The sequence below is a fragment of the Camelina sativa genome, chromosome 11 (genome assembly GCF_000633955.1).
Source record: "Camelina sativa cultivar DH55 chromosome 11, Cs, whole genome shotgun sequence".
In the NCBI taxonomy this organism is placed as follows: Eukaryota; Viridiplantae; Streptophyta; class Magnoliopsida; order Brassicales; family Brassicaceae; genus Camelina; species Camelina sativa.
The window spans coordinates 28,625,677-28,642,238 of record NC_025695.1 but is presented as its reverse complement, the minus strand read 5'-3'; the positions used below and the strand labels follow the sequence as shown (position 1 = coordinate 28,642,238).

The window sequence follows — 16,562 nt, the reverse complement described above, 5'->3', positions numbered from 1 at the left end:
CCGTCCGTACTCTGTCAGTAATCCGTCAGTAATTTTTGAAATTTTCAACGGCTATACAATGGCTACATTAACGGATATATTTACCGACGAATATCCGACGGATATTTATTTAAACGGCTATAATAAGTTTACGGACGGATTTTCGACGGCTGTAAATTAATACCCGTCGGAAATCTGTCGGTAATTGAATAATATACAAACGACAACAACAACGGATATATTTACCGACGAAATTCCGACGAAAAATACTGACGGTTGTATCTGGTCAGTAATCCGTCAGAAATGTTGATTTACCGATGAAATTCCGACGGAAAATACTGACGGTATTATCTGGTCGGTAATCCGTCGGAAATTTTGACAGATTACTGACGGCAACTGTCTGTCGGTAAATTTCTGACGGAAAACTGACAAACTTTTATTGTGTCAGAAATCGGTCAGTATACCGTCGGTAATTACCGACAGATAGTTGCCCGTCAGAAATGCCGTCAGTTATTACCTTGTTTTCTTGTAGTGACAAGACATAATTAGATATTTATATGTAAAGGTAAATGTGAGATTGGTAATTAACATCAAACGTTTATATGTTTATAAACTTTATGTAAATGACCCGCGATCATAAACTATAGCATATAATTAATTTTGTTACGTATGTCATTTACAATTGAAGTGGCGTAATTAAAATGGCGTGTATCAAAAGTACGGATAAACGACTAATTCAACTTAATCATGTTAATTATGGTTGTAGTGGTTAAGAATCTTATTTGACTCGATCCCAACATAAAGTTACGCCTCTTTTATGTACTCTATAAAGTATAAACACGTACGTGGAAGTTTTCCTTCTTGACCTATAATACAATGTACATAGTAAATCTATACTATGAAAGTTGCTCAACTCTTTCCCTTTGAGTGCCACATCAGCATGTGAGAATGTAAGCACAACAAAAAATCCTACGTTTTTGGGCTTCTCTTACGTTTTAGAAGATGGTATAACTGCTCTAATAATAAAGATCAGAATTGAGGAAGATCATTATTGTAATACCGGGATATATTAACGTTTTCTCCGTTACCTACACCTCTGGAAGAAGATGGTCAGACTCTCAGAATTCACTCAATTGGCTCTCTTCAGTTTCATCTTCTCTATCTTATGCATTCTGCGTACTAGACTAATAAAATGTCTAGTATAAAATACAAATAGAAAAAACCCACAGCATAGCGCGGGTACTCATCTAGTTAACATAAATCTCACTGTTACGACTTGCGACTTTAATTATATGCGAAGGTGAGAGAGCATGCGTTTGTTTCTCTTCCTCATGTGTTTGTTCCTCTTCCTCATCTTTGTCTAAGGCAAAAGAAAAAAGTAAAAACCACTGAAATTTTAAAATTCAAAGAGAAATATTTTCACTTTTGGTGGTGATTAGAGGAAGATGGAATGAAGGTGGACTGAGATTTAACATAAGAAACTTCAGTTTGGCTTGCCTAAGTAAAAAACTTTGGAGAATAATATATAAAAGTACTGGATAATAAAAAATATAATTTACAAAACAGAATTCGTTTATCGATAAAAAAAAAAAACATAACGTTCTGATGGTCACTACCAAACAGATTCATATATTGTAGGTTTTATTTGTGTCCGAAGACAATTCTTTGTTCTAAAAAATTCGAAAAACTTGTTGATATACATTTTGACCACATAAATCCGTATGAGATCACGTTTTGTTTTGTCTTTACTCCGCAAAAATTTGAAAATCATTTTTTCACTAGATTATTTATTTTGAAACCGCTCTAATTCATATACGTTTAACTATATATAAAAACAAATCAAAACTTTTTTTACAGAAACAGTAAGTGAACTTTGTGGATATAACTCATTTCTTTTTTAATCTAAACCTTTAATGAACCATCAATTCTTTAATATAAACTAGATAAGGGCCCGCACGATGTGCGGGTATTAAAATCGTTGAAGAGATAAATTTTAAATCCTAAAAACAATTTTAAAAATATAAAAGAAATTTTATTTTTTGAAGTAAATATATAAATAATTTTGGTTAGAGAAAAAAATCATATTTGTATTTACCTTCATACACTTATTTATATTTATATTTTTAATATATTACAATAATGTAAAGCTAAATTATATCCCACCATAAATCATATTTATATTTACCTTCGTACACTTCTTTATATTTTAAATATATTATAATAATTATTACAATAATCTAAACCTAAATAATATCCTACCAAAACTTTTGTCAAATACTCATCATTACAAATATTATTATTGTCAAATTTCAAAAACGTTTCACAACTTATTACAAAATATTTTAAATACAAAGAATTCATTAAAGCAACATATAATGTAGTAACCACGCACAATTTTATTGTATGTTTCACCATTAGAAATATGCTCTTAGACCCTAAATTATTTTATTGTTAAAGTATGCTCTTTAACACCACCTATATAATGTCTTTTAAACAAATTAAACAAATTTTATGTTGCTTGGCATAATTATAGTTCTTATAATTACTAAATTGTTTTGTGACATAATTTCTTTAACCATGAATTTTTTTACTCCAAAGATATTTAGATGAACAACTGGTGAAAATTATCTACTCTATTACAATGATTTTATGACCAACCCAATCAAAGTTGATAAATTGAAAGAAAGTTAATATAACATAATAAAAATAAAAATTTGAATATTGTAATCATGATGGTATATATAAAGCCTTAGATAATTCAGATATACAAAATAGAAACTTTATAAACAATCCAAAACATGATATATGTCATAATCACGTTAAGGATCAATGTATTATTTACTCCTCAGAAGTATCACATTGTACCAAAACTACTTAGAACTATGACCTCATTTCAAATATTCTCGAATCGTAAGTTCTCAACTTATTTCTACCCGAATCAAAAGTTCTCATATATTTCTCTATATATCTGGATTTAAACGGTTTACGAACCAAATTCGATAGAAAACCACCTAAATCAGGTTTGAAACCAATTTTAAAACGGTTTAACGTTCCAACTTTCCAAATTACAAAATCGCTTCTCAATTATTCGGTCAAGCAACTCTTGTTTCAGTACTGGAATCATTGACATAATCCAGAAGAGAAAACTCTAGATTTTGACCAAATACATCAACCGCCGACTAATCTTTGAAACTTCTAACGCTACTAACTGTAGAATTACTTTTGGAATCTCTATCAGTATCTACATCCTCGATTAATTTAGCGGGCTTTATATACTTTGATTCCAATTCATTGCATTTGATAGCTTCTATTAAGGAACCCGCACGAATAAAAGACCAAAAATAGATTGGCAAAATTATATCAGAAACAAATTAAAGATTAAAGCTTTTGATATAAACATGTAAAATTTATGTAGATGTAATGTTATTTTCTTAATTAGCTGTTCCTATTAGGTTTCAAAAATAACAATTCTTTTGACATAACTTATGTTATTTTTTTAGATTTGTTATTCACTATTTCTTGATTAATAATAATATACATGCTTAATGAATTATTTTTTTGTATATACATGTCAAAATTTAATTAAGAAAACACATATAATATAATTAGCATACAATGAAAAATATATTAGTCTTGTCAATTTTCCTTTTTAATTTAGGAATTTTTTTGAGATATAAAGATGTAAATTTTATGTAGATTTAATATTATTATCTTAATTAGCTGTTTTGAAAAATAATAATTTTTATGTTATTATCTTAATTAACTGTTTTAAAAAATAATAATATTTTGATACATGTCAACATCTCATTAATGTACTTAAGACACGTGTCATGATCCTATAAATAACTAATTTTCAAAACCCAAACTTCATGTAATAAGATACTCTAAAAACAAAGAAAATATATACTATTTGGGTTGAGAAACGTTTAATTTCACAAGCTGGGTTCTTCTAGAGTTAGGCCCAATAATGGCCCATGAACTCTCTATTTTTCGGTTTCTCCCCTATACCTATCTCTCTCTCTCTCTTCTGTCTCCGAACTTTGAAGAGAAGGAAACATCATCAGGCCACGATTCCAATGGCGTCGATTCTGGGTGATTTGCCTTCTTTTGATCCTCACAATTTCAGTCAACATCGTCCCTCCGATCCTTCTAATCCCTCTGTTAGTTCTTTCCCCCTATTCATCTTCTATTTTTCTTCCCCGTTCTTCGACTCTTCTTGGATGATCTTTCTTAGATGTTTTATGATATTGTCTGAGAACTCTTCAGAATTTTCAGTTTTACGGATCTGATTTCGTTTTACTTGGTCGTATTGGAAAAAGAAGTGTTCTTTGTTGATCCAAATTTTGTTATTCAAATTGTTCAAAAAAGTAAACTCGAATTGTGTATGTGTTTTACTTGATCTGATCGGAAAGATTCAATTTTTCATCAATATTGTTAGAAACTAAGAAAAAATTAGCCAATTTTTGGCAGGACTGATTGATCTTAGAATCATAATTTCCGTTTCCATTGGCTTTAGTTATCTCATATCAACTGTAAATTAGTATGCAAGTTTTCATTCTTTTTTTTGTTTTGTTTTGTTTGAGTTAAAGGTTAGATTTTTGATCTATTATTATCAAAGATACGAGTTTTTGTTCATATTTTTCTTGCAGAGGATGATACCTACCACCTATCGTCCTACTCACAACCGTACACTTCCACCACCAGATCAAGGTGACACAACATATCTCGTTTTTTTTCTTTCTTTTCCAAACCTTGCATGTTCTTCGGCTAGAGATTTTCGAATTTTGTTACATTTTGTAGTGTATAAAATTGGTCCTCTGAAGTAGTGATCTTGGCTAGAGACTGACTGATCTTTGAACTTGCTTTGATATATAGCGATCTAGTTACTGTCTTTACCATGAATCACTTCTTAAGTCAAATAAATGTAGTGTTGATCATATTTCAACAGTCTCGAGTTTTTTTATGGAGCACATGTACGTTTTTTTATTAATGTTGTACCTTGTTTGTTTTGGTTGTAGTGATAACTACAGAAGTGAAAAACATACTCATACGCAGCTTCTATCAACGAGCTGAAGAAAAGGTATTATAAGAAAACTCAACTCTTTTTCCTCATAGTTCTTCTTGATTCTTTTATTCAAATCACCGTTGTTTCCCTCATATATACAGTTCATAACACAGGATTTCTTCAGTGAATAGACAAAAGACAACGATATAGAACAAATCTTTAACTTCTTCAGATGACCAAACTGTTGATTTTGGCTGTTTTCTCCTAAATCTCTTTAACTTTTTGGTCTTGTAAAATTTGTCATTTGCAGTTGAGACCAAAGAGACCGGCTTCAGACCATCTGGCAGCAGAGCACGGGAACAAGCATTTCCGCGCTGCTGCGTCTTCTTCGTCATCTACTCAGGGATTATAAAAACCTTACCATGGTTCAAAGCCTATAAACAATGTATGAGTTCTTATTAGTGTTTTTTTTCAATGTAGAGAAAAAAAAAAGATAAGAGCAGTTTACGAGAAGGAATGTACATAACATTAATGCTTCTTTTATAATTTACTGAATTTTTGTTTTACTCGGAACCGAACAAAAGTCTTAATCTGACCCGAATGACAATAACATTGACCCTAAAGACCTAAACACTATCTTTTCACAAAGTAATCGAATTCGATTTGGACAACGAATTAACAACTCGGTTTACTTTCCAAACCAAATTGACAATTGAATTGGATTGAGAACCCTAATTTGAATCTTCCGTTCGTTTGTCTTCAACTCTGAACCAAGCTTTACACAAAAAAAAGAAATACAAATTCACCAATGAAAAGGAACAATGTCAAAAATACCATATTTAGGGATGTTAAAGATGGGTTAAAACCCATTGGGTATCCGGGACCGTCTTTAAAATCAGGTTTGGACCTGTTTTTTTAACAAAAAAAATATGGGTTTAAATTGGGTGGGTACCCAAATTAATAAAGTCTTTCTCGGGTTTATCCTATAAGAATATGAATTGAGGGTTTTTTTTTCTTAAATCTCAGTTAGTAAAACAATGACGTTTTGCTTCCCAAATATAAAAAGTCAAACACATAAGTCATTAAATCGATGTATAATACATGATAGATATCTGTTTTTTTTTTTTTCACAAAAAATCATTTTATTAAAACTCAAGCTTATGGTTTTGATTTTTCTCTATGCTTTTGTCTATATTTTATCCATATGATATAAGATTAAATTTTTTTGAAAATTGTCACAGGTATAATAAAATACACAAAATACATAATATAAATTACATTTTTTATAGTATAAAAAAGTTAAAAATACTGAAACAGATAATGTAAAATACAAAATACATCATATAAGACAAAAAATATGGGTATCACGGGTTTACCCACAAAAGGTCAAACCCATTCGGGTTTACCCACAAGACTTAAAACCCGTTCGGGTTTTTTGAATTTGGATTTTTTCTGGACGGGTTTTTTTGGATTCGGGTCGGACTGGGTTTTTTTACCCACCATAACATCCCTAGCCATATTTGAGAGCCATATTACGTTTTTTAATTTATTTAAATCAAAATACATGGAAAAGACTAAAAACCCTTTAATCTAACATTTCATTTATCTCTTTTCCTTTGAATTTTATATCTCTCAAGCCGACAGATATGGGAAAACAAAAAGATTGATTTTTAAAAATGTTCTCAGATGTCTCTTCTTTATCGTTGTATGTGTGCCATCATGGCCAAAGCTTATCTCGGTTCTCTATTTGTTATAGAGGAGAAGATGATTTGCAGCGGAGATGATGATTTGTGGAGATGACGTTAACAAAAGAGAGGGATTACAAGGAGAAAGTAGAAAGGAACGACAAAGATGGTGTAAGACGAATTGGTGGTGAATAAGGAAGATCTATGGGCATAAATAAACGACAGCGAGGTTAAAATCAGGGTCGATGGCGGAGGAAGTAGTGAGGAGGACTGGAGGAGTGATGGAAGGTTGATGGTGCATAATCGGCGGCGGCGGAGCTAGAGTTTTGAATTATTAATTGGTCTGGTAAAAGTTGTACCTAATGTATATATCAATTGTACCAGTTATCCCAATCTTTATCAATTTTTTTTTTCAACCAAACATTAAATTAAAAGATGATTCCGAGATTGGTTGCCCAAACTGGAGGGAAAGAGTTTACAAAAGTAAATTCAGAAACTAAAGATCTTGAAGAACGAGCCAGACAGTCTGCTCTCACGTTTGCCGTCCTCAGAATCTGGGTCAGAGTGAAGGAGGAGAAGGATAATCTGAGGGGATGAAAGTCTTCCAGTAAATTCGAGAAGGTCGGCCAATCATCGGGGGACTGCACCATCGCCACCAGCTCGGAACTGTCCGTCTCAAAATTCTGACAATCTACCCCCACCGCCCGAAGAGACTCCATAGCCCATATCAAGGCTTGTAACTCCAAATGAAGAGGTGTTGGACTACATCTAAGGCTTCGTGCTCCCAAAAGTAGCGTCCTATCTTCGCGATTAACATACCACCATCCCAAAACCACCAATGGATCTGAACCTTTCTAGGAACCATCAACCTGGCATCGAGAAGAAAAATCCCGTACCTCTGGGGATAGTTGAGGTTCCAAGTAATTCGCAGAGAAGGACTTGGCCTCCTCCCAAAGAAGTTTATCGTTAGACGCCTGATTTATAATATCAATTGGCTCTGCCTCAATCCCTTGAAAAACCTTATTATTCTTGTCTTTTGAAATTGTCCACAATATCCATGGAAGCACATATCCACTACAGAACCCCTAGAATGGGAGGAAGCCCTCCAATAGAGAAAGTCTAAATTTGAATACATTGATCCATAGGGAAATCCATTCGGGATCAGTTGAACCGGAGACAACTCCCAAACCATACGCGAACGTACACACTCAAAAAGAGCATGATTAATAGAATCCACCTCATAACCACACCGTTGACACGTAACATCACATCGGACATCCCGATGAGCGATCTGTTCCATCACGGGAAGAGAACCCGACGCCACCTGCCAGAAAAAATGCTGGACCTTAGGAGGTACTTCAAGTTTCCAAGTTTTTGCCCTCAGGACTGTGCACGATGGCCTGTAATCAACATCCTTAAGTGATTCCCATGCTAACCTATAATCCGATCGCACCGAATACTTTCCGGACTTAGTATAATGCCATATCAAGCTATCCGATTTAAAAGATTTACTAACCGCCAAACTCCAGATAAGCGGAATGTCCGCTGGGTCCATAAACTCCTCAAGAATAGGCATATGCCAATCCATCGTCAGGGGATTAATTAAGTGGTTGACCATCAGGTTAGGATGTAGATCTCTCCTCCTACCATTAGCTGGTGATCCGGAATCCAAGGATCCCTCCATACCGAAATATTACATCCAGAACCTACTACCCACCGTGCCCCTTGTTCCATTAGTCTTTTAGTTGAAAATATGCTCCTCTACGCAAAGGATGGAGAATAAGGTTTAGTTGCCAATAAAGGATGTTTTTTCCTAAAGTATTGGCCACGCATCACTCGAGCCATTAGAGAGTTCGGATAATGAATTAGCCGCCAATACTGCTTAGCCAGCATTGCATTATTAAATTGTTCCAGAGCCAACTATTCTTTATCAGTTATACTCGTTATAATATCATATCTGAGTTGTACCAATTGTATTAGTTGTTTCTATTGTACTAGTTGTCCATTTCTCTCTCAGTTGTATTTCGTCTTTAATTTCATTAAAGGTAATTTGGAAATATCACGTTTTTTATGGCATTCAGATTAAAAATTGGCATGCCAGATTAATTTTTGCTACTTTGTGGCATTTTAGCTTCGCGCTCAAAAATGACGATGTTAACATTTTTGAAATACGTTTTGTATTCTAACCTTTAATTTGTAAGATTTGCATAATTAATCATTTACTATTTAAATAAATATTAAAACTTGGATAAAATATTTGTAATATCCTTTTCAAAAAATAATAAAATATTTGTAATAAAATCATAAGTCTAATCGAGAATGTTAACAACAATATCTTACCTCCCTTAATTATGATTTCTTTTATGGAAATATATGTACTAAATCACAATTCAATAGCACAATTTTTTATTGCCAATACACTAAAATATATATAACATTGTATTATCTACATTCAAAAAACAGTTAATTATAATATAAAATCATAAACTCAATTAAACTTAATCAGGTTGCGATATAGATACCCCCTAAGGGATTTTTTGCTGACGATTATAATTTCTAGGGATGTAAAAGAAATTACATAGATCAAATTGAGAGAGAAGAGAGTGGGTATCATATAGAATCCCATGGAGTTCCTTGGGGAAAGGGTGATCGGATGTGTGTTTCAGTTGAGGTTCCTTTGATCAGGATTTCACCGGATTGGTCTTTGAAGATCCAGCCGCAACCCGTGTGTTCGTTTTCTCTCCAAGCTGCATCAGTGGAGCAGGTGATTTGATTCGGTGAGAGCAGTGTTGTTCGCACTCCAGAAGCCATAGGTCTGACCGGGTTGTGAGTCTGTTGGGCTTGTGTCTGTTGAGCTTCCTGCCACTCCTTGGCTCAAGGGTGTATTTGAACCGTATTTCCGGTTTTAATCCGGCGCTACTTCCGCCGTGTTCTACCTTCTTTCGTCGCTCGCCTCCTTCTGGCAATGTCTTCGTTTGGTTCTGCTTTTCAGCCCAAGTCGGGATCTGAGAGCTCCACGGCGAGATTTCGGAGAACTTTTCTCTCCCAGTCCGTTGTCCTCCTTCGTCGGGCTAAGTCCCCAACCGCCTCTAAACTCCGGTTTCAGTCTTTTGTTCTTTCGGAGTTCCCCCCTCGTAGGTTATCCATCGACCCCATCTCCGCCTCTTGTGCCAACCAGCAGAACCAGACGAACCTGATGGTCTCATTTGGTGTGTTTGTAGCTGTTCCTCCCGGCAACCGCCACCACGTTGCAACTCCTCGAGGCACCTCCTGCTTCCACCCCCAACAGAGCACCGTATACTTCTCCTGCTCTTCCCTACCTGTTTCAGATACTTCTCCGTCAGGTCCTCTTTACAGTTAGTCCATAACCACTTTTGTTGGTTCGGCTCCGCCCAAATTTGGCGGTGCTTGTTCACCAGAACCTTCTCCGGCGTCCCTGTAGGTTGCCTTCAGCCTAGAGCCACTGTTGATGGCTCGAAATTTCAGTTCAAAGTCACAGTGTTTGGTGACTATCATCTTCCCAGTTGAGCTTTTCGTGTTGTATGCATCTTCTTTCATGGGTGTTCTTGTGATAGTTTGTTTCGACACATCTCCTGGTTCCCTATCAAGCTTTGTCAAGTTTGTGTCTCTATGTTTAATTTTTTTGCTTGTTCTTGTGCTTTAATTTCAAGTTAGCTATTCGAGCATGTTCGAATATGCTCTATCCCTTTGTATTTGTTAGTTTGAATGAAGAGTTTGGGTAAACAAAAAAAAAACTATCTTTACTATCCTTATAACCAAACATAATTAAAATATTTTAAATATCCACATAATAGTCTACAATTAATATAGATATTTAAAAAATTTCTTCTAGATTATAAAATTTTATTCTTTTATCATCTTTTTTTATTATTTTAATTTTTAAATATAGTGAATCATCATATAATACATAAAAATAATAAAAATATTTTTTTTCTTGCATATATTGTGATTTATTTTTTTTTAAACAAACATATATTACTCAATTAATATAAAAAGTGTGTGTCTAACATACATATATAGTAAATTTACCGTATATAGTAAATTATAATTTTTAAGAAGTTTATAATTCATAACTGATATATCTAAACTTAATAAAAAGTTTAAAGTTATGAATATTTAAACATATTAAATTTTCAAAATAACATAAACGAGTTATATTACATGACGGGTTATATGATATGACATGATTGAATTGATAATACTAAAAAATAAAATATCGCTAATATGATACTTTAATACGGGCTAAATTTTCATTTTACTAACAATACCAATATAAAATATGTCGAACCAAACTGATTTAGTTAAATTTGGTTCGTATATCTACAACTATAGAGATGTTGAAGTTTTCTGATAATACTAGTAGGAGTGTTTACTTGTGACGTTTGTATTCGTTCTAAACAAACAAGAGACCCATTTCCTTTGAGTATTAACAAAACTACTATGGTTTTTGAATTGGTTCATTGCGATTTATGGAGTCCATATCGGACAACAGCGATTTGCGGGTCTAGGTTTTTCCTCACTATAGTTGATGATTTCTCACGAGCTGTGTGGATTTATTTGTTACCATCAAAAGCTCATACTGCATCTACACTTATATTAAACAAAAATTGTTGTGCGGTATATCGCAAATTATAGACTAAATCACTAATATTAACAAAATAATATATTAACAAAATTAGTATTAAAATAGTATATAAACAAAAAAAATTATGTAAAAATTTTTCCCGCGGTATATCGCCGGTCATAATCTAGTAAATATTAAATACAATATTAGATTTTTGTTGGATATTATAACCACATACACACTGTAACGTTGTCAGTGTTAATTTGGTATATGAGTTTTGTTGGTTTGGTTTTACCATATATATTGAATACTGTTTGTTTTTTGTAGGTTTAGAAACTCTTCTTTAGTTTAATTAGTCTACCAAATTATAATTTTTTTTGAACTATAAAAACATTTTATATATCTTCAAATTATTTTGATAAAAACAAAGAAAAATATTAAATATACCATATATTTTTATTGAGTATTGTGTGTTTTTCAAATATTAAACATCTACTTTATGAATTAATCTATCATAATATATATATATATTATAATATCTTTAATTTTTAATCTCGAGTTTTACTTAGAATGACAATAACAAAAAAAAAAGTTTTTTAAAAGAGTAAAACATACAGTGTATTATTATTAAGTATTGTATGTTTTCATCTATTAAAACATCTTATTTTTAAAAAGTCTATAATAGATATTTGATTTCATTTTGACTTTACAAAGTATTGAAACATTTTATATCTTTAAATTGTTTTAATCTTTTTTTTTATAGGATTAAATTGTTTTAATCTTAAATGTTACTTTTTTTTTTCTTAAATCTTTTATTTAAATTTTACATTGTTTATATGGTATCTTCAACGAGAAGGACCTCTTCGATTAACGCGGACTTGCATTCCACCAGCGATGTGAGCCGTGAGCATCGGCACAAAAACCGGTTTATCCGTATGGAAGCCACAACATACTTTCGTGGAAGCATGCTTTCTTTTGTATTTAAATCAAACGTATATAATCTTTTGAGTATAACAAAAGTTACATTCAAATTTCTTCGAAATTTCTCTTCTCATTACGCGTTTTGCTTAAATAAATAAACAAATTAGACATTGTGATACTTAATTCAAAACCATGGAAATTGTATATTGGCGGTCAAGGTTAATTAATACGTTTGTGATTTTTAAATTGATTGTAATTACATTTTCGAAGAAGACCTCCTCTGTAGTCAATAAAAAGACTTGCAAAGAGCGGCGTCTAAGAAATACACAGAAAATATTCTCTCCATTGTAGTAGCTTCTCATTGCATATCATGGCTTCTTCTTCTTTGTTCACAACTCGCATCAGGAGATACCAAGTCTTTCCGAGTTTCCACGGTCCAGATGTCCGCAAAGGATTTCTCAGTCATTTACAAAATCACTTTGCAAGCAAAGGTATCACGACGTTCAAGGACCAGGAGATCGAGAGAGGTCAGACGATTAGACCTGAGCTCGTACTAGCGATTAGACAATCACGAGTCTCGATTGTGTTGCTCTCAAAGAAGTATGCTTCTTCCAGCTGGTGTTTAGATGAACTCGTTGAAATCTTCAAGTGTAAAGAAGCTTTTGGGCAGATTGTGATGACTATTTTTTACGAGGTTGATCCGTCAGATGTACGGAAACAGAGGGGAGACTTCGGGAGCGCTTTCGAAAAGACTTGTCAAGGGAAAACTGAAGAGGTAAAGCAGAGTTGGAGCAAAGCTTTGACCGATGTCGCAAACATAGAAGGGGAGCACTCTCTTAATTGGTATGTCTTGATTGCTTTATCTTCTTTCTCAAGCAATGCTTCAATATTTTTTTTTTTTGAAATTTAGACCCACCGTACCATGCCAACGCCATATTGTTTTGCTTTTGTAAGGGCTAATGAAGCAGCGATGATCCGAAAGATTGCTGCAGATGTTTCAAACAACCTGAATATCACACCGTCCAGGGATTTTGACGGGAAGGTGGGACTTGGAGCTCACTTGACAAAACTGAACTCTTTGTTATGGCCTGGCTGTTATGATCCGAAGCCGAAGAAGATTATTGGAATTTGGGGTCCTGCAGGAATTGGTAAGACAACCATTGCTAGAGCTTTATTTAACCAACTCTCTGGTGGTTTTCAACTTAAATGTTTTATGGGGAACCTCAAGGGAAGTCTTAAGAGCATAGTGGGTGTCGATAGCCATGAATCCAAGAGGTCTCTGCAACAGCTACTTCTGTCTAAGATTTTGAACCAAGTGGATATAAAGACAGATCATTTAGGTGCAATAAGAGATCGGCTGAAAGATCAAAGAGTGCTCATCATTCTTGACGATGTAGATGATCTAGAGCAATTAGAGGTTTTGGCTTACAACTCTTCTTGGTTTGGTTCTGGAAGTCGGGTCATCGTTACCACTGAAGATAAGAAGATTCTCAAGGCTCACGGAATTCAAGATATCTACCATGTGGATTATCCATCCGTGAAAGAAGCTTTTGAGATCTTATGTCTCTCTGCTTTCAAACAAACTTGTATACCAAGAGGTTTTGAAGAGCTTGTATATAAAGTAGCAAATCTTTGCGACTACCTTCCATTAGGCCTTTGTGTCGTGGGTTCATCTTTGCGTGGGGAGAGCAAGCACGAGTGGGAACTTCAATTATCTAGGATCGAAACTAGCCTTCATGGAAAAATTGAGGACGTATTAAAAGTGGGCTATAACAGATTGTCGAAGAAAGATCAATCTCTATTCCTGCACATTGCATGCTTCTTCAACAATGAAGTCGTAAATTATGTGATGTCTATGCTTTCTGACTGTAACTTGGATGTTGGAAATGGCTTGAAGACCCTAGCCGATAAATCTCTCGTGCATATATCTACTAATGGACGGATAGTGATGCACCACCATCTACTACAACAATTGGGTAGACAGATAGTTCTTGAACAGTTTGACGAAGCCGGGAAACGTCAATTTTTAATCGAGGCCGAAGAGATTCACGATGTATTGACAACCGAAACGGTAAGTTTAAGTTCTTACATATATATATATTCCCTATTCTCTTCTAGTGATAACAATTTCATCAGTTGTCTTTGGCAATATTTGGTAGGGTACTGGATCTGTCATAGGTATATCATATGATACATCCAATATCGGAGAGGTTTCTGTGAGTAAAGGGGCTTTTGAAGGAATGCGTAATCTCCGTTTCCTAAGAATCTATAGGAGTTTGTTTGGTGGCAAAGGTACTTTGCAAATACCACAAGATATGGAGTATTTACCTCGTCTTAGGTTACTACATTGGGATCATTACCCGAGAAAAAATCTTCCTCCAAGATTTCAGCCGGAACGTCTCGTCGAACTTCATATGGAACACAGTTACTTTGAGAAGCTGTGGGGAGGAATCCAGGTTGGTATATATATAATAAGATATATCTTGTGCTTGGAGTGATTCTACCTAAATAAAGAGATTTATCATTTGTTCTGTTTAACATGCAGCGCCTCCCTAATCTGAAGAGCATAAATCTGAGCTATTCCCGTAGATTGAAAGAAATCCCAAATCTGTCAAATGCTACTAATCTCGAGACGTTGAAACTTACGAAGTGCGCCAGTTTGGTGGAGCTTCCCTCCTCTATTTCGAGTCTACACAAACTGAGTAAGTTGAATATGAGGGGCTGCTCCAAGCTACGTGTTATTCCCACCAAGATCAACCTAGCGTCTCTTGAGAAAGTTGACATGAGTTATTGCTCGAAATTGAGTAGATTTCCAGATATCTCCAGTAACATCAAGACTCTCCGTGTCGGAAAAACAAAGATAAAAGATGTCCCTCCATCCGTTGCTGGATGTTGGTCTCGTCTTGAGTGCCTTAAGATTGGCAGCAGCAGCCTCAAGACATTAACACATGCCCCGCTAAGTATAACTTCGCTAGATCTTAGTAACAGCGATATAAAGATGATTCCAGATTGCGTCATAAACCTCCCGCATCTAATAGATCTTATCGTTGTAAACTGCCAAAAGCTCGTGACAATTCAAGCTCTTCCTCCCTCGCTCGAAACCTTAAATGCAAACGACTGTGTATCACTCAAGAGAGTATGGTTCTCTTTCCATAACCCATTCATGGTACTCACATTCTACAACTGCTTGAAACTGGATGAAGAATCAAGAAGAGTAATCATGCAACAATCAGTTTACGAGTATATATGCTTACCAGGTACAGAAATACCAGCAGAGTTCAGTCACAAAGCTGCAGGGAGGTCCATAACAGTCCCAGTCGCTCCGGGTACTTTCTCTGCTTCCTCAAGATTAAAGGCTTGCTTTCGACTTTTGCCAGTGGGCCACCGGTATCACAGTATAAGTTGTACTCGAATGAGCAAAAGAGGTGTTGCAATTAAAATCTGTGACTTGGCATGGTCTTCAGCTTGCCCTCCTCGGTCGGAACATCTGTTTATATTCCATGGTAAATTGTATCATGGGCAACGAAACAGATGGCCTGAAGTGGACGTCACTATAAGTGAGATTCTTTTTAAGTTCAACTGTTCCTTCGATGGCAATATTATTGAGTGTGGTGTACAGAGCATGACGGAGGAAGCTGAGGATAGTAGCAGCAGCGAAGCAGAGAACTTTGAAACTGAGAGTAGCAGAAGCGAATCGGACTTTGAAACTGAGAGTAGCAGCAGCGAAGTGGACTACTGCGAAACTGAAGGCAACAACCACCACACATATGGAGATGAAGACTATGAAGCTGAAGGTTCAAAGTTATCTGTTATGCTCAAATTTAGCATAGAGCTATTAAGAGATCAGGATCTAATCCAAAAGGATTTTAGACTCAAACAATAGATTTATTAATTATGGTAAACAGGAAGATTGTAATGAAATTGCAAAGTGAAAACAGAAAATAAAAGAGTTCAGGGAATTTTCTCAAGAAATTAGTATTGTAATGAACAATACTGATTTCATTAGATAAACGTATCCCAATCTTGTCATTACACTAGGTTCTGACTTTTGCGTGATTGAATCCCTTCCAAAATTGTTAGATAACATCGTTTGGTTTAAAAGAGGGAAAAAAATAAAAAGCCTTGTCATTGTTGCTTCGTCGCTTTGGGGTCAATCTTAAGAGATGTGGAGTGGACGACGCTCTATGGCTTTGTAGTTTTCCCAGTTATTGACCAAGTGAACTCAATTCCGGTTATTTTAATTTTAGTCAAACGTTACCATACCAAACCTTTCTAAACAAAAAAAATTCCAAACCTACTAAACAAGACCAAACCCGAGTAAAAAAAAAGACAAAATATACTATTATTTATGGGTCAAGCTTGGCCCATTTATGAATTCAAGGGCCCA

General features: G+C 34.6%; 2 protein-coding genes across 2 annotated transcripts; both read left to right on the top strand.

The window, feature by feature from the left end:
• Positions 3,993-5,550, top strand: LOC104724521. The gene is made up of 4 exons (XM_010443018.2): positions 3,993-4,139; positions 4,629-4,689; positions 4,998-5,059; positions 5,295-5,550. Exons 1-4 carry the CDS (start codon positions 4,056-4,058, stop codon positions 5,394-5,396), a joined length of 309 nt encoding a protein of 102 aa, XP_010441320.1. The 5' UTR covers positions 3,993-4,055; the 3' UTR covers positions 5,397-5,550.
• On the top strand, positions 12,470-16,401 carry LOC104724520 (disease resistance protein RML1A-like). Its single transcript, XM_010443017.1, has 4 exons — positions 12,470-13,018; positions 13,130-14,246; positions 14,335-14,631; positions 14,721-16,401. The coding sequence occupies exons 1-4, from the start codon at positions 12,546-12,548 to the stop codon at positions 16,056-16,058; spliced, it is 3,225 nt and encodes a 1,074-aa protein (XP_010441319.1). The 5' UTR covers positions 12,470-12,545; the 3' UTR covers positions 16,059-16,401.